Genomic DNA, 26,766 nt, shown 5'->3' with positions numbered 1-26,766 from the left:
TGAGATGGAAATAGAAGATAGTTGCCAGTGAGCTAAAATGCCAAGTGAATGTCATTTTGTGGGTTTGATCCCTTTAGGTACGTACGGGTGTAGTATTTTAACAGAAAAGTCACTGAAGGGTGCCAGGTTGAGCCCACCAGGGCACCCTCCATCTCGTCCAGCTATTCACGGGAGACCCTGTCCTCCTCAGGCCATCCAATGACCCAGGTGGGACCTGCAGGGGGCCAGGCAGTCAGCCTGTGATCTGTGAGGGCAGACATGCTCTGGTGCCAGCCAGAGAGGAAGCAGGTCAGGGGACACCAGAGCAGGAGGGACCCCCCTCCAGGGCCTGAATGAGAAGGGGAAGAGGCGCCTCCAGCACTCGCAGGGCTGGAGTATAGGCCTTGTACACAAGGCCTCTGGGAGTGTCCCAGGCCCAGCCACCCCCTCCTCCCGGTAATGGTCCAGCGTCCTGGGATTTCCATGGTTCTCTGGTGGGGCAAGGCCTCACGGGGAGCCCAGTGGCATCCCCCTTCCAGGTCCACAGGGCTGGGCTGTCACTAGCCCCTGCTGGCAGGGCCTGTGGACACAGAGTCCACGAAGGCCTCAAGGCTCCTGGGAAGGAGGAACTCTAAGGCTAGACTGGAAAGGGAAAGCATCCATTGCAGGCAGGAGGAACAACACTGGCAAAGGCCAAGGCATCAATGTGACTGAGCTGCCCGACGCCGGCCGGCCTGGCCCCCACAGGCCAGCAGGGCCCCATAACCAGGGTCACAGGCTGTCACCATGTTGTGGGGGTGCCACAACAGACGCTTGGCCTCCGCCCTGCCAAGCTGCCCTTCTTTGGCTGTGCTCTGATCTCTGTTGCTCAAAATCTCATGCACACTGTGCCCTGGTCTTCCCAAAGTTCCGGCATTTTAATTTATCCTTCAACAAAACTGAGAAAGGACACCATACATTCAACCAGCTGCTAAGGGGACATTCAGTCCTTCCAAAGGGACTCTCACAGCTGGCTGTCCTCCCAAAGCCAGAAAGGTGGGTCCTCATTGCCAAGTGGGCTGACACACACTGCAAATACACACCCACACACCCACAGAAGTGTGGGAGGCAGCCCAAGGCACAGGGTTTTTGTTTTAATCTTTAACGTTGGCAATAAGAAGGATCAGATTTCCCCCTGCCCCCTTCCCGAGCTTTCACTGTTGCCCGCCCAGCCAGAATTTAGCAGCTGCAGCCAGTGGTGCCCCCACTCCTTAACCCCACTCCCCATACAGCCCCACACACCTGTGGGCTGCTGTGAAGGAGACCCAGGCTCTCCGTCTCCCCCGTCGGATCTTCATGACCACCGGGCACTCTTGTGCCACTTGGCAGCAAAGGGAAGCTGAGGCTCAGAGATTTAAGATGCCCGAGATCCCACAGCCCTAAGCAGCAGAGCAAATGGCAAAATGAAGCGGAGAAACTCCAACATGTCAGAAGTAGCAAAACATTTATTTCAAAAACCTGAGCTCCCCAGCTCACTGAGGTCCTCCGAAACCTGCCACCTTATTGCACCCTGGGCTCTGTGGGCGCACACGGAAGACTTAGGGGTATGGCAGGTTGAGCTCAAAGGTGGGGCCAGCTCCTCGGAGAGGCAGGTGCTCTATGACAGGCAGAGAGGAAGGCAGCTCCGGGGGAGGCCGGCCCCGGCCTGCGCCCCTAACGCAGGGCTTTCCTCCTGAGCCAGGGCTGTCAACACCAGGGCAGGCGAGGTGAGGGGGGTCCTGGGCTGGGTGGCAGGCTGCATCGGACACCGACAGGCTTGGGGGCAAAGTGACCCCCCAAAGTGGCCTCCCACAAACTACAAAATTCTAGTGCTCGACGCTCCCTCGTCCCGGGGTCTGTCAAGTGCCTGCCCACTGGAGCAGCTGGAGGCAGCGACCTCAGGTGTCAGGAGGCGCACAGGGGCACAGCCGCCTGGGGGGCTGCACCGAAGCCCGGCCAGGGGACAGGGGCCGGGGGTCGGGGTGGGGGTGGGCTCAGGGTGGAATCCCGCGCAGGCAGGCGGCCCCGGTGTGGGGTGCGGGGTGCGGGGTGCGTTCAGGGTGGAATCCCGCGCAGGCAGGCGGCCCCGGTGCGGGGTGCGGGGGCGCTCAGGGTGGAATCCCGCGCAGGCAGGCGGCCCCGGTGCGGGGTGCGGGGGCGCTCAGGGTGGAATCCCGCGCAGGCAGGCGGCCCCGGTGCGGGGTGCGGGGTGCGGGGGCGCTCAGGGTGGAATCCCGCGCAGGCAGGCGGCCCCGGTGCGGGGTGCGGGGTGCGGGGGCGCTCAGGGTGGAATCCCGCGCAGGCAGGCGGCCCCGGTGCGGGGTGCGGGGTGCGGGGGCGCTCAGGGTGGAATCCCGCGCAGGCAGGCGGCCCCGGTGCGGGGTGCGGGGTGCGGGGGCGCTCAGGGTGGAATCCCGCGCAGGCAGGCGGCCCCGGTGCGGGGTGCGGGGTGCGGGGGCGCTCAGGGTGGAATCCCGCGCAGGCAGGCGGCCCCGGTGCGGGGTGCGGGGTGCGGGGGCGCTCAGGGTGGAATCCCGCGCAGGCAGGCGGCCGCGGTGCGAGGTGCGGGGTGCGGGGGCGCCCCCGGGCCTAGCGCAGCCGCACGTAGGCGGGGGCCGAGTAGTTGAAGAGCAGGAAGTCCATGCGGTAGAGGTCGAAGAGGCGCCGCTGGTAGAAGGGGCTGACGTCGCGGAAGAGGCGCTCGGCGCGGTCGCGGGCGGCGGCCGGGGCGCGGGGCGGCGGCGCGGGGAAGCGCAGGTGCGGCGCGCCCGCCAGGCGCAGCACGAAGGCCGCGTCGTCCGCCAGCGTCTCGAACTTGCCCACCACGTCGTAGCGCAGGCGGCACGGGTGGCAGAGGGCGTGCGCGCGCTCCCAGTGCTCGTTGAAGGGCTCGTCGCGGCGCGTGCGCGGGTCCAGCAGGTAGGCCAGGAACTCGGCGAAGCGCACGTCGTGGCCGCGGGCCAGCGCGTCGGGCCGGGGGCGCGGCCGCAGGCGCCGCACGATGCGCGTGCCGAAGCGCCGCTGGAAGGCCGCGCCGTGGGGCCGCGCCAGCTTGTTGCGGTAGGCGGACGCCAGGCGCTCGAAGGGCTCGCGCACGAACAGGAAGGCCAGGTAGGCGCGCAGCCGCCGGTTGATCTCGGCCGGGCCGAAGTCGGCGAGCGAGGGCAGGCGGCCCGGCGCGTGCGCCTCGTGCGCGGGGATGGCGCGCGGGTCGGCGGGGCCGCGGCCGCTCAGCGCCAGCAGCACGCGCTTCCAGTTGGTGCAGGCCACCTTGGGCACGTAGCAGTAGAGCAGGCCGTGCGCGTCGTCCACCAGCACGTGCCGCAGGTCCTCGGGCCGCAGCAGGCGCTGCCGGCGCGTGTGGCGGCTGCAGGCGCGGCGCAGCAGGTCGCGGCGCTGCCGGTGCTCGGCGGCCAGGGCGGCCAGGGCGGAGCGCGGGCCCTGAGGGCGACAGGCGCGGAGGGCGCGGAGGGCGCGGAGGGCGCGGTCAGCGCGTGCACAGCCCGGCCCGGCCGCGCACCGCGGGGACGGGGCCGGGGCCCGGGATCTGCGCGGACGCGAGCGAGGGGAGGGGAGGGGTGTGACTAGTGGTGCGGGCCCGCGGGACCCAGGAGCTCCTGACGCTGCGTACGACCGGACCGCGCGGGAGCCGCCTGATGAACAGGCGCGTCCCCCGAGTGCCTAGTGGGGCACAGCCTGAATGCCCACTGTCTTCCCCAAAGCAGGGTGCTGTATGAGAAAGCTAGCCTTATTTGATTCCACGTAGAGGTGGAAAATGCAGCCGCTTGCATTTTTCATTTTTCGTTCAGTGGTAAAATTAGCTAAAGCCGTATTTGCCACTTGGGATGTACGATTTTTGGGTCTTGACTCTTTTTACCCACTTGGGGAGGAAGCTTGCCTTCTCTGAAGCCTGTCTCTCCTCTGCGAAGTATTCACGCGGAGCATTTATCTAGCACCTACTGTGTGCCAGGCACTTCACTGTGCACTTTACTATGAATTAGGTAGTATCAGGGCACCAGGGCCAGCCCCTCCTAGCCTGCCTTAGCCACGTTAAGACCCAAGCCACCCCCCACCCCCCACCCCAAACACACTCATTTTCCTTCAAATCGCTTCTGCACCAAACAGGGCCTCCACTTCCAAGACTAAGCCTCCAACCTCCCGCTCCACCCCTTGTCTTCCTGGGTTTTGGTCCAGGAGTTTGTAGGGAAACTGTTTTTAACTTCTCAAACTGCCTTAAAACCCAAGATACGATGAAAAAAACAACAAACGTTGAGGATATAGGAAAATGGAACCTTCACTCACTGTTGGTGAGAATGTAAAATGCTACAGCTGTTGTGGAAAGCAGTTTGGAACCCTCTCAAAACAAAAAAAAATAAATAAACATGTGATCCAGCATTCCACATCTAGGTCACATCAAGACTTGCACACAAATGTTCACAGCGATGTTATTCATAACAGCCAAAAGGTGGAAGCAACCCAAATGTTCATCAGTGATGACTGGATACATAGCATGTGGTCCGCCCATGCAAGGGAACATTACCCAGCCATAAGAAGGAATGAAGTTTTGATACACCCCAAAACATGGATGAACCATGAAAAGGTTATGCATGCTAGGTGCAAGAAGCCAGACACAAAGGGTCACATGTTGCATGACTGATTCCATTTGTATGAAATGTCCAGAACAGATCCATAGAGACAGACAGTAGATTGGTAATTGTCAGGGGCTGGGGAGACAGGGGAAAGGGGGGAGATTGCTAATGGGTGCCGGGTTTCTTTCTTGGGGTGATGGAACTGTTCTGCAGTTAGGGAGTGGTGACAGGCATGGAGCCTTTTAAGTACGCAACAGACCATTGAATTGTACACTTGAAAAGAGTGGATTTTATAGTATATGAGTTATATACCAGTTAAGAAGAAAGCCTTTTGAGTGTTTCCATTTCAGAGAAGGACAAACCAGCATCTGAAATGGTGGGACATTGTAGCCAGTGCCTGCATAAGAGCATCTGATGTGGGGTGGGGAGGGACAGAATGTGTGTGTGTGTGGGGGGGGTGCTCACTTGTGCTTCTAGTACCTTTAAAAGTATCGTGCAGAGGGGCGCCTGGGTGACTCAGTGATTGAGCATCTGCCTTCAGCTCGGTGTGATCCCAGGATCTGGGATAGAGTCCCTCATCAGGCTCCTTGCAGGGAACCTGCTTCTCCCTCTGCCTGTGTCTCTGCCTCTCTCTCCGTGTGTCTCATGAATAAATAAAATCTTAAAATAAATAAATAAATACATACAGAGATAAAGGATTTCTGTACCTGTAGGTATGATTTTGGAAAAATGACCTAAGCACATGGCAGAGCAGTGGACACTGCTCACATGCCTAGGACCTGCCTGGAAGGGCACACAGGATGCTAACTGGTCACCATTGGGGTTAGCTATGGCCGGGGTGGGAAGGAGAGGTGCTCCTCATGGCATCCACTCACTCATTTGTAGGGCTGAATGCCCCATCGTGTGCTTATTTACTTTTTCAAAATCTCACTGAGGGCTGGCTGCCAACTTCAGCCAGAGCTGTGGGGGGTATGAGAGCCCTCAGAGGACCCCATTCCCTCTAATGCAGCCTCACAGGATTGGCCTCAGGAGCCTAGCCCCACACGGATGCCAGGAGAAGGCTGTATCCAGTGGCCCCACAGCCAAGGTCTGCTTTCAGCTTCCAGGCATCCCCACTACTTCTCGTGGCAGGGAATGCTGGCCATCCCCCGACCTGTAAGTCACCCCCTTTCCTTACCAGCAGACCCCAGCTGGGGTAGGCCACGTGCCCAGCCTTGGGGAAGCAACAGTCTCAGCAACCTCACACAACCTCAGAAAAGCTATGGGTCCAGGGGTGGACACGTGACCTGGTTTTGGCCAAGGAGATGTACAGGGAAGTCTGCTAGATGGCTCCCCAAAAAGACTTTCCTTCAGCACAAAAAGAGAGGGCTCCTAAAGGTAAAAAAAAAACAAAAAAACAAAAAAACAAAAAAAACAACTTTGCCCCAGCCCCTCCCTTTCTGCTTGAGGTACTGTCCTGTGAGATGTCCAGAGCCCTGGCAGTCATCTTGAAGTCATGAGGCAACAAGATGTATCATATGTCACCATTCAGAGGGTGATAATGGGCAATGTGTTACTGCTATACCAGGGGGCTGCTGGTCTCTGAACATCTTGGGAAGTAAACACTGACTGTCCTGATGGCTTAAATTCAGCTTTTCGGTTGCTTGGATTCCCCTTAATACCAAGACCCGTCAATACTATCTCCATACAACTGAGAAAACTGAGGCTCAGAAGAAATGAGTCGCCTACAGCTGTCAAGTAGGGAAGCTGGGAGTCCCAAGCAGGCCCCTTAGGACTCAGAAGCTGGGGCCATGTCCCCTGGCCCAGAACATCTTGCAGCTTTGACCCTCATCCCTCCCAGCCCAACTGGATTCGGCTGCCTGCATCCTTAGCCTGGCTGTAGTCCTTATGAGCTCTGTGACCTTCTCTGTGTCCTTGGCATCCCTGTGCCTCGGCTTCCTCATCTGTGAACAAGGATAACAACAGCCCTACCTTATGAAATGGTTACCATGAGGACAAAATAAATTCACAGAATTAGAGTATCTGGTGTGCCATTAGTCCTCGTTGGCCAGATTATTTTTATTATTCCTATTTCTCCTGCTGCGTGGTGCTACGCTACCAGGGCCTTGACACCCAACAGTCACTGGGACCTCAGGCTGTGAAGGGGCTGAGCTAGCCCCACACGCCCCTTCAGAAGCCTGTGGGACCCCAGTATCCTACTGCGAGCCTGGCCTGCCCTCAGCTTGCTGTATGGCCCAGGGCTAGCCACTCACCCTCTCTGAACCAAGGCCTCCACACCTGCAACCCAAGGGCATGGGTTAGATAAGCTCTACAGGCCCCTTGGCTCACCCCTGGGAATTCAGTGAACAGATACCTACCCAACCTGTCTGATCATTCTCCCCAGCTTAAAACCCTTTATGGTTCCCTCTTGCCCTTGCCCCACCTGCCAGGCACTGCCAAGCTGCTGCCCACCCCTGGCATACCTCACATACCCTCTTCTGTCATCTGTCCACTGCCAGGCACTCAGGCCCCTACTTTTTGCTTCTTAACTCCTCAGCAGGTCTCGGCTCCCGTGTCCCTTCCTCAGAGAGGATCTGTCTCCCCCATCTAAACTAGGACCCTCTTGGTAGATCTCTTGTCACACCTTGTACTGTACTGCCCCTTTAGGTGCAAATCAGTGACAGGTTAGTGCAGGTGGCAGTGGGATGATATGTCTCCCCAACATGGGAGTGCCGGCTGTACCAGGTCAGGGACTCAGCTGACCTGCTTGACACTGGATCAGCAGCATATTGAGCATGGCCGGCATGCAATAGGTGCTCTACACAACGCTGTCTGAATGGGTGCCTCCTTGTGCCTGCTGCAGTATGTGTGAGCCAGGTGCCTGTGGCTCTCAGTGGGGTCTGACTGTGTGTATGTGTAGTGGGGGGGATGTGCATGGTCACAGCAGGCCCACAGAAGCGGAGCACATGAGCCACCAAGCCTCCTGGTCCATGTGTCTCAAGGGCAGGGGCTCCCTGCATGTTTCCTTATCATAGCAGGTACTAAAATCTGGGTTTCACTTAATTCCTGTCTCCCCATTAGACTGTCAACTTCCTGAGGGTCTGCTTTACTCTTTTATATCCACAACATATAGAAGAATGCCTGGCACAGTGTGGCTTCAGTCTATTGTTGGGTGGATGATGGATGGATGGATGGATGGATGGATGGATGGATGGATGGGTACTGACCCCATGTCTCTCAGCTTGCCTTAAGATTTGCTCTTATCACAGACATTCTCCTCCCTGCATATGGCCTTGATCTGCAGAAGAAGCCTCTTCATGCCATACTGTGGGCTCTAGTCCCATGATAGCAGGTCTACACTGGGGCTCTCATGTTCCCATGGCTGGAGGTAGAGGGACGCATCACTGGGTGGGGTCTGTCCACTTACCTGGTCCAAGTCATAAAGCATCTGCAGAGGACTTCTCCTCTTCCCACTGAGCCAGCCAGAGCTCAGGCTGTTTTCAAATGCTATGGGGCATAAGGAAAGAGGCATCAGATGGACTGGCTGTAGCCCTTGGGGGACTTGGCCAACTCCCTTGGGCACATTTGAGTCCCTCTGGGACTCAGTTTCCCTCTTGTGTCTTGTTTGCCTCTGGGGGGCTTGATGGAGTGTGGGGGCACTGATAGGCCCCCTAATGCAGCAGGGCAGGGTACTTGGTATCGCTCTTGCCCCCATGTCCTGCCCATCAGAGCTGGAGGATGCCAGGCAGGCAGGGATGAGAGGAAAGGTGGTACTCAGCCCACAACCCTCTGGTAAAGGCCTGACCACCCAACCTTACACATCTCCATCTGCCTTCATTTCATGCCCCACCCCTACCAGCCCCATGTCCATGGAGCCCTAAGGAGCTCACGAAGCTGGGTGTAGCAACAGAGGTGGCACAGCCAAGCTACAGGCTTCCAATGACAGCCCGCCAAGTCATATGACCTTCGTGGACTCCTAAGCAGCTTATACTTCCCTGGCCAGTGTGTATGACACTTCATGATAAATGCAGGTTTCACTGTCTCCCAGACTGGAAGACAACACACAGTAATGCTATCTATCTGTCTCAGTGTTGCATTGCTCAGTCTTCCTAAAACCACCAAAAACTCTGCTTACTAAATGTATTCTTTTACCCTAAGTGTGTTTTAAGGAGTATCTTCCTACATATTCAGTTAATATGAATATATTCTTTGTAATCTGGTTGATTTAGGTAAGTATAGGTTCATGATCTTATGGTTCTTGATCACATTTTTCTAAAATGATTATATTTTTAATAAGTGAATAAGGTATAAGCATTCTTCAAAAAGATCACCAAAATTGGCAAAACTTTAGCTAGACCGACCAAGAAGAATGAAGTCTCAAATTACTAAAAACAGGAATGAAAGAGAAACCATTAGTATTAAATCTTACAGAAATGAGAAAGGTATGAACAATTGTATAAAAGCAAATTAGGTAATCTACATAAAATGGACAGATTCCTAAAAAGATGCAAATTCCTGAAATTGACTCAAAAAGAAATAGAAAATCTCAATGACATATAACAAGTAAATACATTGTAATAATGTAAAAAAAAAACCCCACAAAGAAAAGCCCAGAATCAGAGGACTCATTAGTGAATTTTACCAGATATTTAAAGAAGAATTAACAGCAATCTCTTTCAAATTCTTTACCCCCCTAAAAAAAAAAAAAACTACAACAGAATTGGGGGATGCAAAATACCTCCCAACTCAGCCCAGAATTACCCTGATACCAAAATCAGAGACATCACAAGGAAACTACAGAACAGTATCTCTTATGAACATAGATGCAAAATCCTCAACAAACAAACTAGCAAACTGAATCCATCAACATATAAAAACAGCTATATATAACCAAGTAATATATACCCCAGGAGTGCAAGAGTGGCTCAATATACAAAAATCAAAGTAATACACCATATTAATAGAATTAAAAAACCCTTGGGGGGGATCCCTAGGTGGCTCAGCAGTTTGGCGCCTGCCTTTGGCCCAGGGTGCGATCCTGGAGTCCCGGGATCGAGTCCCACATTGGGCTCCCATAATGGAGCCTGCTTCTCCCTCCTCCTGTGTCTCTGCCTCTCTCTCTCTCTCTCTCTCTCTATCATAAATAAATAAATAAATCTTAAAAAAAATAAAAAAATAAAAAACCCTTGGGATGCCTGGGTGGCTCAGCGGTTGAGCGTCTCCCTTTGACTCAGGGCATGATCCTGGAATCCCGGGATCAAGTCCCACGTCAGGCTCCCTGCATAGAGCCTGCTTCTCCCTCTGCCTGTGTCTCTGCCTTTCTCTGTGTCACTCATGAATAAATAAATAAAATCTTTTAAAAAAATAATTTAAAAACCCCACATAATTATCAATCATGCAGGAAAAGTGTTGCACAATATCCACTACCCTTTTGTTTGTTTGTTTGTTTGTTTGTTTAAAAAATTAAACAAACTAGAACTTAAAGGGAACTTCATCAAATTGATAAAGGCCATCTAGGAAAAGAACCATAGCTAACATATTTAATGGTGAAAAACTGGATGCTTTAGCTCTAAGATCAGGAATAAAATAAGGAATGCCCACTTTAATCACTTGTATTCAACAATGCAATAGAAGTTCTAACCAGGTTAATTGGGTAAGAAAAAGAAAGAAAAAGCATCCAGATTGGAAAAGAAAAAGTAAAATTATGTCTACTTGTAGATGATATGTAGATGAATATAGATAACCTGAATATAGAATTCACAAACTATTAGAGCTAAGAGCTAAGAAATGAGTTCAGTAAGGCTGTAGAATAAGAGATCGATATTCAATAGAGAATTGCATTTCTAAATACTAGTAATGAAAAATCCAAAATTGAAATTACAATAATATCTCCACTTATAATAGCATAAAAAGAATCAAACATTAATGATTAAATTTAACAAAAGAAGTGCAAGACTTGTCACTAAAAACTCCAAGACATCATTGAAAGAAATAAAAGACCTGAATGATTGGAAAAATATCCCACGTTCATGGACTGGGAGATTTAATGTTATTAAGGTGGCAGCACTCCCCAGATTACAGATGCAATGCAATCGCTATAAAAATCCTAGCTGCCTTTCTTACAGAAATTGACAGTTGTTGACAATTGAAAATTGATCCTTAAATTAATGTGAAAATCCAAGGGATTCAGAATATCTAAAACAGCCTTGAAAAGGAATAAACTTGGAGATCTCACACTTCCTAATTTTACTACTTCCTAGAAAGCTACAGAAATCAAGACTATATGGTACTGGGGTAGGAGAGACATATTGATTGATGAAACAGAATTCACAGTTCAGAAGCAAACCCTTACATTTAAGATCAATTGACTTTTTTTTTAATTCAATAGGGAAAGAATAGTCTTTATGATATATTTCACTGAGAAAACTGGATATCCACATGTAAAAGAAAGTAATTGCACCACTACCTCAAACCATATACAAAAAGACTCAAAATGGATCATAGGCCTAAATGTAAGAGCTAAAAATATAAGACTCCTAGTGAAAACATAAACCTAAATCTATGTAATCTTTGAGTTGGCAATGATTTCTTAGATATAACAAAGGGAGCACAGATAACAAAAGAAAAAAACCACATGTGTTGGACTATATCAATATTTTAAACTTTCTGCTTGGGACGACGGGGTGGCTCAGCGGTTGAGTCTCTGCCTTTGGCTTAGGGTGTGATCCTGGAGTCCTGGGATGAGTCCTGCATTGGGCTCCCTGCAGGGAGCCTGCTTCTCCTTCTGCCTATGTCTCTACCTCTCTCTCTCTGTGTCTCTCATGAATAAATAAATAAAATATTTAAAAAATAAAAAATAAAACTTTCTGCTTCAAAGGACATCATCAAGAAGGTAAAAAACAACCCACTAACTGGAAGAAAATATTTTCAAATCCTATATCTGATAAGGGATTAGTATCCAAAATATATAAAGAATGCCTACAACCAAATGATAAAAGATATAACCCAACCTTTTAAGTAGGCAAAGGATCTGAACAGACATTTCTTCAATAATATACAAATTGCCAATAACAGATAAAAAGATGCTCAGCATCACTAGCTGTTAGGAAAATTCAAATCAACCTCAGTAAGATACAATGTCTCACCCACTCAGATGGCTTTTTGACAACTGCATAGGTGGGGAAAATTAGAAACTGACTGCAAATGCCCAGGGAGAGGCTCATAAAAGACCTAAAAAGATCTTGAATTTATACCTTGGGCTGAACCTCAGCATAGAGACAGGCTACAACAATCAGAAAAACAAAAACAGAAACTAAGAACAGCAATCATTGAGAAAGAGAATCTGATTTCCAGAGTGACATTATGATACTCAAATGTCCAGTGTTCAACAAAAAAATTAGAAGCCATTCAAAGAAACAGGAAAAGTATGGCCCATTCAAATGAAAAAAGTTGTATAAATTCAAAATACAACATATAATTTTAGGATGTTCAGTGTAATCCCCATAAGTAGACACAAAGGAAATAAGAAAGGAATTTAAACATTTTACTACAAAAAATAAATTGACTAAGCACAGACGTAAACAGTGGTACAGGAAATGAAGGCTTAATAAAAACTATAAGACATAGGACAATAACAAAATGACAAAAAAAAAACCCCCACAAAATGAAAGATGTTCCTCTTTATCAGTAATTAATTTAAACATCAATGGATTAAATTCACCAGTCAAAATGGTGAATCTGGCAGAATGGATAAAAATACCTGACCCAGCTCTATATGCTGTCTACAAGAGATTCACTTGAGATCCTGTGACACAAACTGGTTGAAAGTGAAAGGATGGAAAAAAGATATTTCAAGCAAATAATAACCAAAATAGAGCAAAGGTGGCTGTGTTAATATCAGCAAAATAGACTATGAATCAAAAAAGGTTACAAGAGACAAAGAAGGACTTTATATTTAATAAAAGTTGTAATACTTCAAGATAGAACAATTATAAACATTCACTTGCCTAATGGCAGGCCATCAAAGTATATGAAACAAAAATTGACAGAAAAAGAGGGCAAAATAGTTCTACAATAGTTGGATATTTCAATATACCGTTCATAATAATGAATTGAGTAACCAGAGAGAAGATGAGGAGGGAAACAAGGATTTACATGTCACAATAAAGCAATCAGATCTGATAGACACAGACAAAACACTCCATCCAAAAACACCATACACATTCTTCTCTCATGAATGTGAAGTGTTTTCCGGGACAATCTATATGTTGGGCCACAAAATAAGTCACAATAGATTTTAAAAGCCATGTATCATACAAACTATGTTCTCTGACCACAGCAGGGTGACATCAGAAATCAGTAACAGAAGAAAAAATGGAAAATTCACAAATGTGTAGACATCAAAGAACACACTTCTTTTTTTTTTAATTTTTTTTTTATTTATTTATGATAGTCACAGAGAGAGAGAGAGAGAGGCAGAGACACAGGCAGAGGAAGAAGCAGGCTCCATGCACCGGGAGCCCGATGTGGGAGCCCGATGTGGGAGCCCGATGTGGGAGCCCGATGTGGGAGCCCGATGTGGGAGCCCGATGTGGGAGCCCGATGTGGGACTCGATCTCGGGTCTTCGGGAAAGCGCCCTGGGCCAAAGGCAGGCGCCAAACCGCTGCGCCACCCAGGGATGCCAAAGAACACACTTCTAAGAAACCAATGGATCAAAGAAGTAGTCACGGGCAGCCTGGGTGGCTCAGCGGTTTAGCGCCGCCTTCAGCCCAGGGCCTGATCCTGGAGACCCGGGATCGAGTCCCACATTGGGCTCCCTGCATGGAGCCTGCTTCTCCCTCTGCCTGTGTCTCTGCCTCTCTCTCTGTGTCTCTCATGGATAAATAAATAAAAAAAATAATAAAATAAATAAATAAATAAAAGTAGTCACAAGGGAAATTAGAAAATACTTGGATTGGGCATCCACATGCAGAAGAATGAAACTAGACCATTCTCTTGCACCATACACAAAGATAAACTCAAAATGGATGAAAGATCTAAATGTGAGACAAGATTCCATCAAAATCCTAGAGGAGAACACAGGCAGAACTTTTTGAACTTGGCCACAGTAACCTCTTGCAAGATACATCCACGAAGGCAAGAGAAACAAAAGCAAAAATGAACTATTGGGACTTCATCAAGATAAGAAGCTTCTGCACAGCAAAAGAAACAGTCAACAAGGGCAGCCCCTGTGGCGCAGCGGTTTAGCGCCGCCTGCAGCCCGGGGCGTGATCCTGGGGACCCTGGATCGAGTCCCACATCAGGCTCTCTGTATGATGCCTGCTTCTCCCTCTGCCTGTGTCTCTGCCTCTCTCTCTCTGTCTCTATGAATAAATAAATAAAATCTTAAAAAAAAAGAAACAGTCAACAAAACTAAAAGACAACCTACAGAATGGGAGAAGATATTTGCAAATGACGTATCAGATAAAGGGCTAGTTTCCAAGATCTATAAAGAACTTATTAAACTCAGCAGCAAAGAAACAAACAATCCAATCATGAAATGGGCAAAAGACATGAAGAGAAATCTCACAGAGGAAGACATAGACATGGCCAACACGCACATGAGAAAATGCTCTGCATCACTTGCCATCAGGGAAATACAAATCAAAACCACAATGAGATACCACCTCACACCAGTGAGAATGGGGAAAATTAACAAGGCAGGAAACCACAAATGTTGGAGAGGATGCGGAGAAAAGGGAACCCTCTTGCACTGTTGGTGGGAATGTGAACTGGTGCAGCCACTCTGGAAAACTGTGTGGAGGTTCCTCAAAGAGTTAAAAATAGACCTGCCCTACGACCCAGCAATTGCACTGCTGGGGATTTACCCCAAAGATGCAGATGCAGTGAAACACCGGGACACCTGCACCCCGATGTTTATAGCAGCAATGTCCACAATAGCCAAACTGTGGAAGGAGCCTCGGTGTCCATCGAAAGACGAATGGATAAAGAAGATGTGGTCTATGTATACAATGGAATATTCCTCAGCCATTAGAAACGACGAATACCCACCATTTGCTTCGATGTGGATGGAACTGGAGGGTATTATACTGAGTGAAGTAAGTCAATCAGAGAAGGACAAACATTATATGGTCTCATTCATTTGGGGAATATAAATAATAGTGAAAGGGAATAGAGGGGAAGGGAGAAGAAATGGGTGGGAAATATCAGAAAGGGAGACAGAACATGAGAGACTCCTAACTCTGGGAAACGAACTAGGGGTGGTGGAAGGGGAGGAGGGCAGGGGGTGGGGGTGACTGGGTGGTGGGCACTGAGGGGGGCACTTGACGGGATGAGCACTGGGTGTTATTCTGTATGTTGGCAAATTGAACACCAATAAAAAATAAATGTATTATTAAAATATATATATATATATAAATAGTCATTTAAAAAAAAAAGAAAATACTTGGAGACAAACAGAAATGGAAACAACATACCAAACTTACGGGATGCAGTGAAAGTGCTTAGGGGAAAATTTATAGCTATATGTGCTTATATTAAAAAGCAAGAAAGATCAGGGTGCCTGGGTAGCTCAGCGGTTAATGTCTGCCTTTGGCTCAGGGCGTGATCCTGGAGTGTGGGATCAAGTCCCACATCGGGCTCCCTGCATGGAGCCTGCTTCTCCCTCTGCCTATGTCTCTGTCTCTCTGTGTGTCTCTCGTGAATAAATAAATAAAATCTTTAAAAAACAAGAAAGATCTCAAATCAGCAGCCTAACTTTACAACTTAAGGAACTAGAAAAAGAAGAAAAAATAAACCCAAAGCTCGAAGAAAGAAGGAAATAATAAAGATTAGAGCAGAGATAAACGAAATAGAGAATAGAAAAACAGAAAATCAATGAAATCAAACGTTAGTTCTTTGGAAAGATCCACAAAATGACTAGCCTTTATCTAGATGGACCAAGAACAAAAAAGAAGATTCGGCTTACTAAAATCAGAAATGAAAGTGGGAAATTACTAGTGATTGTACAGAAATTTAAAAAAATATATAAAAGTACTATGCACGATTGTATGCCAAAAAAATGGATAACCTATATAAAATAAAATTTCTAAAAACAAAATGTATTAAGACTAAATCATGAACTAGCTAGACAATCTGAATAGACCGATAACTAGTAAGGAGATCGAATCAGTAATCAATTTTCTGACAAATAAAAGCCATGGACCTGACGGGTTCACTGGCACAGTCTTATCAAACATTTAAGGAACTAATACAAGTCTTTCTCAAACTCTTCCAAATATTGAAGAGGAGGTAACACTTCCTAAGTCATTCCGTGTGGGGGAGGGGGAAAAGCTAGACAAAGGCACTACAAGAAATGAAAACTGCAGACCACTATCCCTTATGAATTTTGATGCAAAAATTCTCCACAAAATACTAGAAAATGGAATTCAACAGCATATTTAAAAGACTATGCATCATAACCAAGTGGGATTTATTCTTAGAATGCAAGAATAGTCAAACATGTGAACGTCAATCACTGTAATACATCAATCACATTAAGAGAATGAAGGGGAAAAAGACCAATCATCTCATTTGACACAGACAAAGCATTTAGCAAAATTCAACATACTCTCATAAAAGAAAACTCAAAAAACAAGGAACAGAAGGAAAGCAACACAAAACAATAACCATATATGAAAAACCTACAGTTGAGATGCCTGAATAAATAAATAAAACCTTAAAAAAAAAAGGAAGGAAAAACCCAGAGTGAACATCATGTTCAATAGTGAAAGACTAAAAGCTTCTCCTCTACATTAGGAATAAAGCAAGGATGCCCATTTTGCCACTTCTATTCAACACAATACTGAAAGTTCTAGTCAGAGCAATTAGACAAGAAAAAGAAATAAAAGGTATCCAAACTGGAAGGAAGTAATAAAATTATTTCTGTTTGCAGATGATATGACCTTATATGCAGAAAACCCTAAAGATTCCACACGCAGAAACTGTTAGAACTAATAAATGAGTTCACCAAAGTAGTAGGATACAAAGACAACATACAAAAATCAGTTGTACTTCCATACACAATGAACAATATGAAAAGGAAAGTACAAAAACAATTCCATTTACAATAGTCTAAGAAAGAAGAAAATACTTAGGAATTAACATAACCAAGGAAGTGAAAGACTTGTACAATGGAAACTACAAAATACTCCTGAAATAAAGAAGACACAAAGAAATGAAAACACATCCCATGTCCATGGATTGAAAAACTTACTATTGATGAAATGTCAGTACTGCCCCAAATGATCTACAGATTCTTCAATGCAACCTCTGTCAAAATTCCAATGACATTTTTATTTGCAGAGATAGAAAAACCCATCCTAAAGTTCATATGTGACCTAAAATAGCCAAAAAAAAAATCTTAAAAAAGAACAAAATTGGCAGATACACACTTCCTAATTTCAAAATTAACTACTAAGCTATAGTAACAAAACTGTGGGTGGTGTAAGGACAGACATATAAATCAATAGAATAAAGAGCCCAGAAATAAACCCTTACATATATATGTTCAATGATTTTGACCATTCAGGGTGGGAGAGGACACTCCTTTCAACAACTGGTGCTGGGAAAACTGGATGATATCCACATGCAAAAGAATGTATTCAGACCCTTACTTCACACCATATACAAAATTTAACTCAAAATGGATCAAAGATCTAAATGTAAGACCTAAAATAATAAAACTCTTAAGAGAAAACATAAGACAAAAGCTTTACAACATTGGATTTGGCAGTGGTCTCTTGGATACAACCAAAGGCACAGGTAACAAAAGAAAAGATAGGTAAATTGGACTTGATGAAAATTTAAAGACCTCCAAAGACAACACACAAAATGGGAGAAAATACTTATAAGTTATGTATCTGATAGGAGATATATAGAGAACTTCTAAAACTCAACAACAAAAAATACACATCAAAAATGGACAAAGGACTTGAATAGACATCTCTCCAAGGAAGATATACAAATGACCAAGAAGCACATGAAAAGATGCACAACATCACTAATCATTGGGGAAATGCAAATCTATATGATAATGATATACCACCTCATACCCATTATTATGGCTACTATAAAAAAAAAAGAAAACAAATGTTGTTGATGTGGAGAAATTGGAACCCTGTTCACTGTTGGTGGGAATATAGCATGGGGCAGCTGCTGTGAAAATAGCACAGAGGCTCCACATACAGTTAAATGTGGAATTACCATATAACCCAGCGATTCCACTTCTGGGTACATACCCAAAAGAGATGAAAAAGCAGGGCGTCTAAGGGATATTTGCACACTCCTGTTCATAGCAGCATTCAACCCAAGAGTCCATCAAGAGATGAACAAATGGAAGCAAAATGCAGTCCATTCATGAAATGAATATTATTCCCTTGAAAAGAAAGGAAACTCTGACACACTCTACAACATGGGTGAGCTGTGAGGAGATTATGGTGAGTGAAAGAAGCCAACCACAAAAGGACCAATCATGAATGATTCTACTTGTAGAGTACCTAGAGTAGTACTAACCAGTGAGCTAGAAAGCAGGGGATGGTTGCCAAGGTGCAGAGGGGAGGTTGGGGAGTCATTTAATAGGTGCAGAGTTTCAGTTTTACAAGATGAAAAGAGCTCTGGAGATGATGGTCACACAACACTGTCAACACATTGGTATTACTGAGCCCTACACTTAAAAATGATTAAGATAGCAAAATTTACATTATGTGTGTTTTATCACAATAATAAAAATAATAAGGGGAAAAAGTTAAACATAGAATTAGCCTATGACCCAGCAAGTCCACTCCTAGGTGCACAACCAGGAAAATATGTTCACACAAAAGCTTATGCACAAATGTTCCTGTCAGCAATATATTTAATAACCAAGACCTCAGAAGTCCGTCAGCTGATGAATGGGTAAATACTGAGGTACATCCATACCTAAGAATATTACTCATCCATAAAAAGGAAAGGAGTACTGACACAGGCTTTGACATGGCTAAACTTTATAACATTACATTCAGTGAAAGAAACCCAACTCAAAAGGCCACATATTGTTTGATTCCATTGACGATATTTTGAAATATCCAAAATAGGCAAATCCATAGAAACAGAAACTAGATGAGTGGTTGCCTAGGGCGGGTAGACACCGGGAGGGAGTAATCACTGGGAAAGTGGGCAGTGACCAATGATGGCTAATATTCTGGAATTAGAGAGTGGTCCTACTGCACAAGTATTTTAAAAAAAAATTTAAAGATTATTTGAGACAGAGCGAGAGGGAGACAGAATCTGAAGCCGACTTTGCACTGAGCACAAAGCGTGATGCAGGGCTTGATCATGACCTGAGCTGAAACCAAGAGTCAGACACTTAACCAATTGAGCCCCCTGGGTCCCCCAGCACAACTTTTAAATACACTAAGAACCACTGAATTGTGTACTTTAAGAAAAGTGAATTTTATGGAATGAGAATTAGATCTCAAAAAAAATATATTGCCATAGAAAAAGAATATGTGCAAGAACATTTTATGTAAATCTAGCTTACAAATGTAAATACAGTCAATGGCTATCATAATCTTGAATTCATAAGAATATGCTTATTCATAAGAATAATATCTTCAAGAACTCAAGATCATATGAGAAAGGAATATATTCATAAGAAGAGTGAATGTTTCCATGACGCTTGGCTTTCAACAAAATGAAGAGTCTTTAAAATGCTGCCAAGAATACATTCATCAAAAAGATTCAGGAGTTTTTAAGACATGTATTTGACAAACAAATAAACTTGGGAAATTTGATTAACTGTTGGAAAATTGACCATGAATAGTGGTTCTCAAATTTGAGCATGCATGGGTGTCAATGAAAACATAGATTACCCAGCCCCACACCCAGAGATTCTAGCCCGGTCGGGCTGGAGTGGGGCCCAAGAATTTGGGCTACATTTCTAACAGCTCCCAGGCAATGCTGCTGCTGGCCCAGGGGCACAGTCTGAGAACCCTTGCATTACAGCAATGCCTGGCAGAGGTTGGTTGAATGAATGAATGAATGAACGAACGACAGCTAGATGGGCCTTGCCTTGACCTCCGGAAACCTCTGTGTGCACCTGAAGCCCACTGTCCAGGGCCTCCTGGCATGCCTCTGGCAGCCTCGGGCTCCCTGCTTTCTCCAGTGTCCTGGGAACAAGGCCTGGCCTTGTTCAGGGTTCCAGGAGGTTCAGGGAGAGGGTGAGGCCCTCAGGGGATTCATCAGTGGTCTTAGGACTTGAACCTTTGTCTCCTGGCAGCTGGACACATCCCAGCAACAGCACTGTCATCGGGAAATGAGCCAACCAGAGGTGGCGGCAATGTTGGCTGGCCTCTCCAAGTACAGGCTCAGGGCTGGCAGGTTGGCCGCTGCTGCTGAGTGTGAGCCACGTGAGCACAGCCACACTCACAGCCTGTGGAGGAGAGGTAGGTACCCTTTTCACCATTCTAGAGATGTGTTACTTGTGGCCCGAGGTCACCCACTGATGAGCTCCTTGCAGGGCCACAGCATGGGTTTGAGGAAGGGCAGGTACCCACCAGGGGGCTGGGAGGAGGTGCCTTTAGGAACAGTGAAGCAAACCCAAGCCCATTTCCACCCCAAGGCCCCACCACTCGGAGCCACCCAGCCTTTGGAAACACCAACCCTTGCATTGGTGGTATCCTTGGTAAACACCCGGCAGGAAAGTGGGTCCCATACTAGACTTCAGGGGCCAGTGGGTGGAGGGTCAGAGGAAACAGGCACCACAGTGAGGCCCTATTTATAGAGTAGCTGAGGCCAGTGATTACAGGGCTGGGCCACCCCGCCCAGCCCCACCCCTTCCCGCCACACACATCAGAAAGACCTACAGTCAGTGGGATGGGCAGGCTGGCCATGGAGGGGGACAGATGGGTTTGGAGGGCCAGAAGGGAATTGCCTTGAAGATCCTTGCATCCAGCCCCCCACTCTGGAAGGCAGGGCCATACTGAGGCATCCCCCAACCTCCACTCTGGTTGTACCAAGTCTCTCTTGGCCTGCGTCCTCCACCCCACAGCCCCTCCACTAAGCTACAGGTCCCAGGCTTCCTGCCAAGGGCACTCTGGAGCAGATCAGCCAGAGACAGCCAGGTGGCAGGCCCCATCTCGCGGCCAGGGAGGGGCTTGTGCCAGCACAGGGCAGCCACAGGCAAAACCGCAGCCTTCTGCTTTGAAAAAGGAAACAAAAATCACAGAAGGTTATGGAGGGGGTCTGGGAGGGTGGAGGAAGGGAGGTGGGAGGGATGAGGGTGTGCTAGAGACGCAGACGGAGAAAGAGAGCTCCACACAATGACAGGGACAGAGGCTGGCAGAAGGAGAAACATCACAGGGGTAAACAGCTTTGAAATTGTTCAAAGTGAACCAGCTGGGGTTGAAGGGGAGGAAGCAATTCGGGGTGAGCAGCCCACAGTCTGGGAGAGCCCAGAGCCCGTGCCCAGAGGGACCCAGGCCATGGAAAGCATGCAGCGCCAGCCTCACAAGCAGCCCACAGTCCCGGTCCAGTAGAGCAGTGTGAAGACCAACCCAACATCCTGCAGTGCCCACTGCATGTGGCAGCTGGGAAAGGGTCAGGGGAACCAGGGAAGAAGCCCCCGGGGCACAGCCCGGGGGTCGGCCAGCCCATGGGACTGTGCTCAGGGCCTTGCACACATTGACACGTTGACTCCTATCAGGTAGAAACTATTTTATCTGCATTTGACAGACGGGGAAACGGGCTCAGAGAGGCCAAGAAACACGCCTAAGGCCTCACAGCAGGTAAAGCCCAGACACAGGATCTGACCCCATGCAAACATACACAGCGCATGTGTGCCTCTGAGGGCACATCTCTTGGACACCCACTCTGCCCAGCACGTGGCCCCACCCATCCCCACAAAAATTCCAGGCTAGTGGGTGGAAGCTGAGGGAAACTGAGTGCAGAAGCCCCATAAATGGTCCTTCGCACACCCACCCCTGAGGAAAGGCTTTGGCTGCCCTTGGGGCCAGGCAGGGCACAAGCCACCCTGTGGCCCATTTGGGGGAAAATACTGTTTGGTGATTCCCAGTCAGGGAGCAAACATTACAACACATGGTTTCTGGTTAATAAGTTCTGGCTGGGCATAGTATTGCAAGACCAGACAGGCAGGGACAGTCAGGCCCAAACAACACCCATAGGCCCCAGGGACCTTGCTTGGGGGAGGGGTATGGGGGGTCTGGAGGGTGGCCCCAGCCATCCAGTCGGCTTCAGGGCTGCATGCCCCCGGGTCAGGGACATTCCCTCTGGTAATCAGGCCCATGGGGGAACATGTTAACAAGCCCTTCACAAATAAAAAACAATTCTATTCCCCCACCCCCCAAGACAAATAGAGATCTTTCCACTTGTATTTAAAATTCAAACTCTATTTGCTGAGCTCCACATACCATCTGGATTGGAACCCCTGATCTGGCCAGATCAGTCTTGGGTATGGTCTCATCACTTCTACCTCCAGGATGAACCCCACGCCCACCTCCTCCAGGCTGGTTAGCTGAGGGCAGCAAGCCCCAGTGGCTCTGTCCAGGATAACCACAGGAGTCTCCGCGCCCAGCTGCTTCTCTCTCTTCCCTCTACCTTGGTGATCTGAAGACCTACATGGCTTCCTACCAGCTAACAATAATTTCCTGTTCCTTCCCAGAGCCCCTCCTGCTGTACCTCGCACCTTCTCCCCACCCCCAGCTCCAGCCACAGTGGTCTTTCTGCCAATCAATGTATACGTTAGGTGGGTTCTCACCTCACTTTGCACTAACTGTTCCTTGGCTGGGATGCTCCTCTAGGAACCCTAATACTTTAACTACTTCTTGTTCAGATTTCAACTCAGAAGTCCCCTCTGGAAAGAGGGTCTCTTCAGAAAGCAGCACTCCACACCAGGATCTTTCTCAGCCTCTCCTTTTAATTTATTCAGGGCATTTATTACCACTGAAATGATGCGGTTGGAATAGGGTTGATGTCTGGCTGCCTCTCCGGAAGGTCAGCTCTGTAAAAAGGGGACTGTCCTGTTTTCTTGTAATCCCTGTACCTCACCTAGTGTCGATGAATATTTATTTAAAGACGGATACCCCATATGGCCATAGGGAGAGTACCAACTCCTGGCCTGCCATTCAAGACCACCCATGATCCAGCCCCAACTTCTAGGACCTTTCTGGCTTCTACCCTACCGCCTCTTCTCATAAGCCCTGAGCTCTGCCCACAGCATAGCCCTTAGCACACCAGGCCTTTTCACTCCTCCATATTTTTGTCTGTGTATTTCCTCTGCCCCAAATTCCCTTTCTTCATTTTCCCACCTGGTAAATTCCTAAGCAGCCTTCAAAGCCCAACCCCAAACCCCTGTCCGATAGAGAAAAAAGCAAAAAGGTTAGGGATTTAGATAAGGATTTAAATCCTGGCCCCCACACGTCCTTGCTGGGTGACCTTGAGCAAGTCACTTCCCTTCTCCTGATCTTAGTCTCTCTCTGCAAAATGGGATTGCCAATTACTTCTGCTCTAGCGAACCATCCATCTTGCCAGCCAGCCTTTTCTCATGGTACCCTCTGGAGGCAGGGAAGGTGCCTCCGAGCCCTGGGCACTCTGGCAGTATCTGAGAATGGACAGCAGTGTGGTGAGCATCTCTTTATTTGGCTGCCAGCAGTGGCCACCCCCTCCTCTTGGCTAGCCTGCTTGATTTCCCTCCAGGAACACACCTGCTTACCTTCCATACAGGTGGTTCTGATAGGCTCTCTCCTCTCAGAGCTTCCGGCATAGGCATGTGACCAGGCCTAGCCAAGCAGAGCATTCCGTCCCCTTCTGCTGTAGCAGGTGGCTCAGAGGGGGACACCCTGTGACCCAATTCAGGCCTGTGAGACACATCCCTGGGACTCTGCCTGGCACTACCAGTAAATGAGCCCTCCCTTTGGACTGAGGGAGCTCAAAGTGAGGCTATCGTAGAGAAAAGCCAAACCTAGAGCTGGAGACGTTTTAGCCTCTGGATCTGCCCATGCCTGAAGGCAGCCACATCTGGCATAAGTGGGCCTGAGCTGAGATGTCCTCACTGAAGCAGTGTCCTCTGGGAGGCTCCTGGCCTCAGAGGCCTCATTTGCCTGTGAGGGACCAGGGGCCAAGACTGGGAAAGGAATCAGAGCATGTAGAGCCAGGCCCCGGGGCCCCAGTGTGCATGGGTGATGGGGGACGTCTGGGGGATGGGGTCCCACAGGGGAGTCAGTGGGAAGTGGGGAACAGCATGCAGCCAGGGGCACGCTGCCTGCTCTGGTCTCCTCTAGCTGCTGCTGCAAAGAGCCCTGGCTTCTGCGCCGACATGCTGCTGCTGGGTCCTGCAGGAGCCCTGCTCAGCTCCAAGGCCAGGCCTGGGTGGTCCTCACTGACCGACCTCGGCCCTGGCCCCTCGGCTCCCCAGTAAGCATTGGGCATTTCTGTATTCTGCGTGAGGTGACAGTGGAGCTACCCGGGACCCTAGGGTGAGGGTGGGGTGTGGAGGCATCAGTACACTGGGCAGCCATCCCCCAGGCTCTGCATCTTCCTCATCCTGAGAACCCTAAGCACAAGGTCAGCATTGGTCCTGGGGACTGCTCAGAGTGCCCCACTAGTGAATGGGCATCAGGGGCCCCAGGCCGGTAGGGGCAGCCCTTCAGGGGTCCCCTGGCCACTGTGTGGCAACACCTTGTGTTTTGGAGAAGGAGGGGACTGTGCCCGATCTGCCTACCTGAGTAAGATGGTGACATTTGTCCCGCACCCTGGAGCCTGGTACTCAGGCCAGAGGCACCCCACACCTTCGCCCCCTTCCAACCTGGAGCACAGCTTCAGGGATGTGCTCAGGGAGGCTGAAGGCCCTACTGAGGCCATTTTCAGAGTCCCGGGACAGCAGGGTGCATCTCCAGGTGAACAGTTGGCAGAGGCCTTCCGCCTAGCCGTGTCCCCTTCAGGTCCACGCAATGCCTGTGAGCCCAACATTAGCACACCCTCACCGGCTCCTGAGGTCACGGGCTTTTAGCTCATGGCTCCAGAGGAAAAAGAGCCAGCAGGATACATTGGGCAGGTTGGTTTGATTAACGCTTTTTGGTCATGGCTAAGGTATTCACACGGCGGTGGCGGTGGGAAGCCCAGGTGGGGACGTGGCCTAGGCTATGACTAGGAAGGGGGACCGAGTCACTCTCTCAAGCCCCTGCTCTCCTGGGTTTTGCAAGAGAGGGTCAAAAGGAACAAAGTGCAGAGGGTGACCAGTACCTCAGCCCACTTCTCTTCTCTCAGACCTGGGTGGAGGAGGTGTTAGGAGAGATGTGTCCAGGCAGGGGTGACATACAAGCCCAGAGACACAACACACAGGTGCTTACCCAAAATACCTACTCCTGTGTAGATACCTCCCCACCCCTGCACGGACACACACCCCACACACCAGGGCCCAGATGCTCTCTCACACCCCACCTAAGGAGCTGAGGCCTGGGGGCTGGGAGTCCAGGTCCTAAGTAAATCTCTGTCTGTGAATGACCAGGTGGACACAGACCGTAGGGCCACCACCCGCACTGTGTGAGGGGACACTCCGCTCAGCTAAGACATAGGAGCACCTGCCATGAACCGGAGTACTGCCCCCAGACGGCCAGCTTGCTCTTGCAAAGGGGATGGCGGTAGAAAGACTGACCACAGCTCCCTCCCATGGGTTTGGAGAGGTGTCTGGGTCCAGGCGGCTGAGTCCAGACATGGGTGAAGCAGTGTGAGTGGCAGGGTGACTGGCCAGACCTCTGGTGAACACTACGGAGTCCTCTCCAAGCCCTGTTCACCTGGACCCCAGCGAAACCTTGGCCTCCAGCCTAGAGACAGTGATGGAGGCTGGAGGGAAGGCAGGAGAAGGAGGCCCCTCACCCTAGGAAGACTGGAGCACAGTGCCACCCCAAGTCACCGCGATGGCATGATGAAGAGGCTGAGGACCTACCACCTTCCGTCTGCTAGCTCATTTAACTTCATCTCCCCAGGTGGCCTCTAAACGTAAGCACCCCATTTGTTAGATGAGGGTACTAAGGACCTGGGAGGGGAGGGATTAGGTCACACAGCAGGGAAGGCTCTGGAATGACCTTAATCTGCTAACCTAGACCCAGCCAGGTGGGGGAGCGCAGACTCCTCAGCCCCATCTCTGGGGCCACCCTGACCCCCTCCCTACCCACAGTCCCAGCCCACCCCAGGGCGCGGTTATTTACCCCCTGGGGCCCTGTCTGGGAGTCGCTGAGGATGGGACTCTGCGGGTCGTCACAGAGCCCACAAAGGGGGGGAGTGTGGACCGACCCCCTCCCCACCCACCCCTGCCCCCTTGGACGCACTGGCGCCGGGAAAGGCGCACGGAGCTGGCTGGGAGAGCAGGCGGCTTGACGGGGCATCTCGCCCCCCGGCGGCCTGGGTGGCCGGCAGGTTAGCCATCCACCCCTGCCGCCCAGGCGCTCGGCACTCCGGGGCCACGGCCAGCGGCCTCAGGGTCCCCAGCCAGAGCGCGCCGTGGCCGCCGAGGGCCCCAGCCCTCCCCCGTGTGGGCTCCGGGGCGGCGCAGGGCGCACGCGGACCCCTTCCGGACCAGACGCTGTCGGGCCCCGCCGCTCGTACCACTCACGCGGGGGCTTCCGGGTGTGGGGCAAGGTCGCCGAGGCTGCCTTCCCGGGCCACGCCCGCCGCCCCGCATCTGGCGGGCCCCGAGGCCCGGACGCCCGCGTCTTCTGGGCTTGGGGGAGCGAGTGCCCAGCGGCACAACAGCCTCCCGGGGAGCGGGGCAGGGATGGGGCGCCGGAGCCTCTCCGGGCCACCCACCCCGCCGCCGGGCCCAGCGGGAGGGGAGCGGCGGTCCCGGTGGAGGGGCCCGACGGGCACTCACCCGGGCGCAGGGCGCGGGGCGCGGCGCCCAGAAGCAGGAGCGCGGCGCCCAGACACGCGGCCGCCAGCGCGCGCCGCCGCCAGCAGCGCCTCCCCATGCCGAGCCGCCGGGGCTGCGGTCCGCCGGGTGCCCGGGGTCCCAGGGGGCACAGGACCCGCCGCGCCCGCTGCACCCCGCCGGCTCCCGAGGCGCCTCCCAGGGCCCAGCGCGCGGGGGCGGGCGCGGAGCTGGGCGACGGCGGGCGGCGAGCCTCGCTCTCCAGGCCTCCCGGGGCAGCCGGGCCGCAGCCCGGGCGCGGA

The 26,766-nt window shown here is 50.0% G+C and overlaps 1 protein-coding gene across 2 annotated transcripts; it reads right to left on the bottom strand.

The window, feature by feature from the left end:
- Positions 1 to 1,445: 1,445 nt before the first annotated feature.
- On the bottom strand, positions 1,446 to 26,766 carry CHST13 (carbohydrate sulfotransferase 13). 2 transcript variants are annotated; one of them, XM_055342768.1, is made up of 3 exons: positions 26,468 to 26,766; positions 7,993 to 8,072; positions 1,446 to 3,438 (listed from the first exon to the last, which is right to left on the bottom strand). In XM_055342768.1, the coding sequence occupies exons 1-3, from the start codon at positions 26,562 to 26,564 to the stop codon at positions 2,587 to 2,589; spliced, it is 1,029 nt and encodes a 342-aa protein (XP_055198743.1). In that variant the 5' UTR covers positions 26,565 to 26,766; the 3' UTR covers positions 1,446 to 2,586. The 2 variants fall into 2 exon arrangements, with proteins under 2 accessions (XP_055198743.1, XP_055198741.1); XM_055342766.1 differs by lacking the exon at positions 26,468 to 26,766 and having other exon boundaries at positions 7,993 to 12,995.

Source organism: Nyctereutes procyonoides, unplaced genomic scaffold, assembly GCF_905146905.1.
Source record: "Nyctereutes procyonoides isolate TBG_1078 unplaced genomic scaffold, NYPRO_anot_genome, whole genome shotgun sequence".
Lineage (NCBI taxonomy): Eukaryota > Metazoa > Chordata > Mammalia > Carnivora > Canidae > Nyctereutes > Nyctereutes procyonoides.
This window is presented reverse-complemented; position numbering and strand designations above follow the sequence as displayed.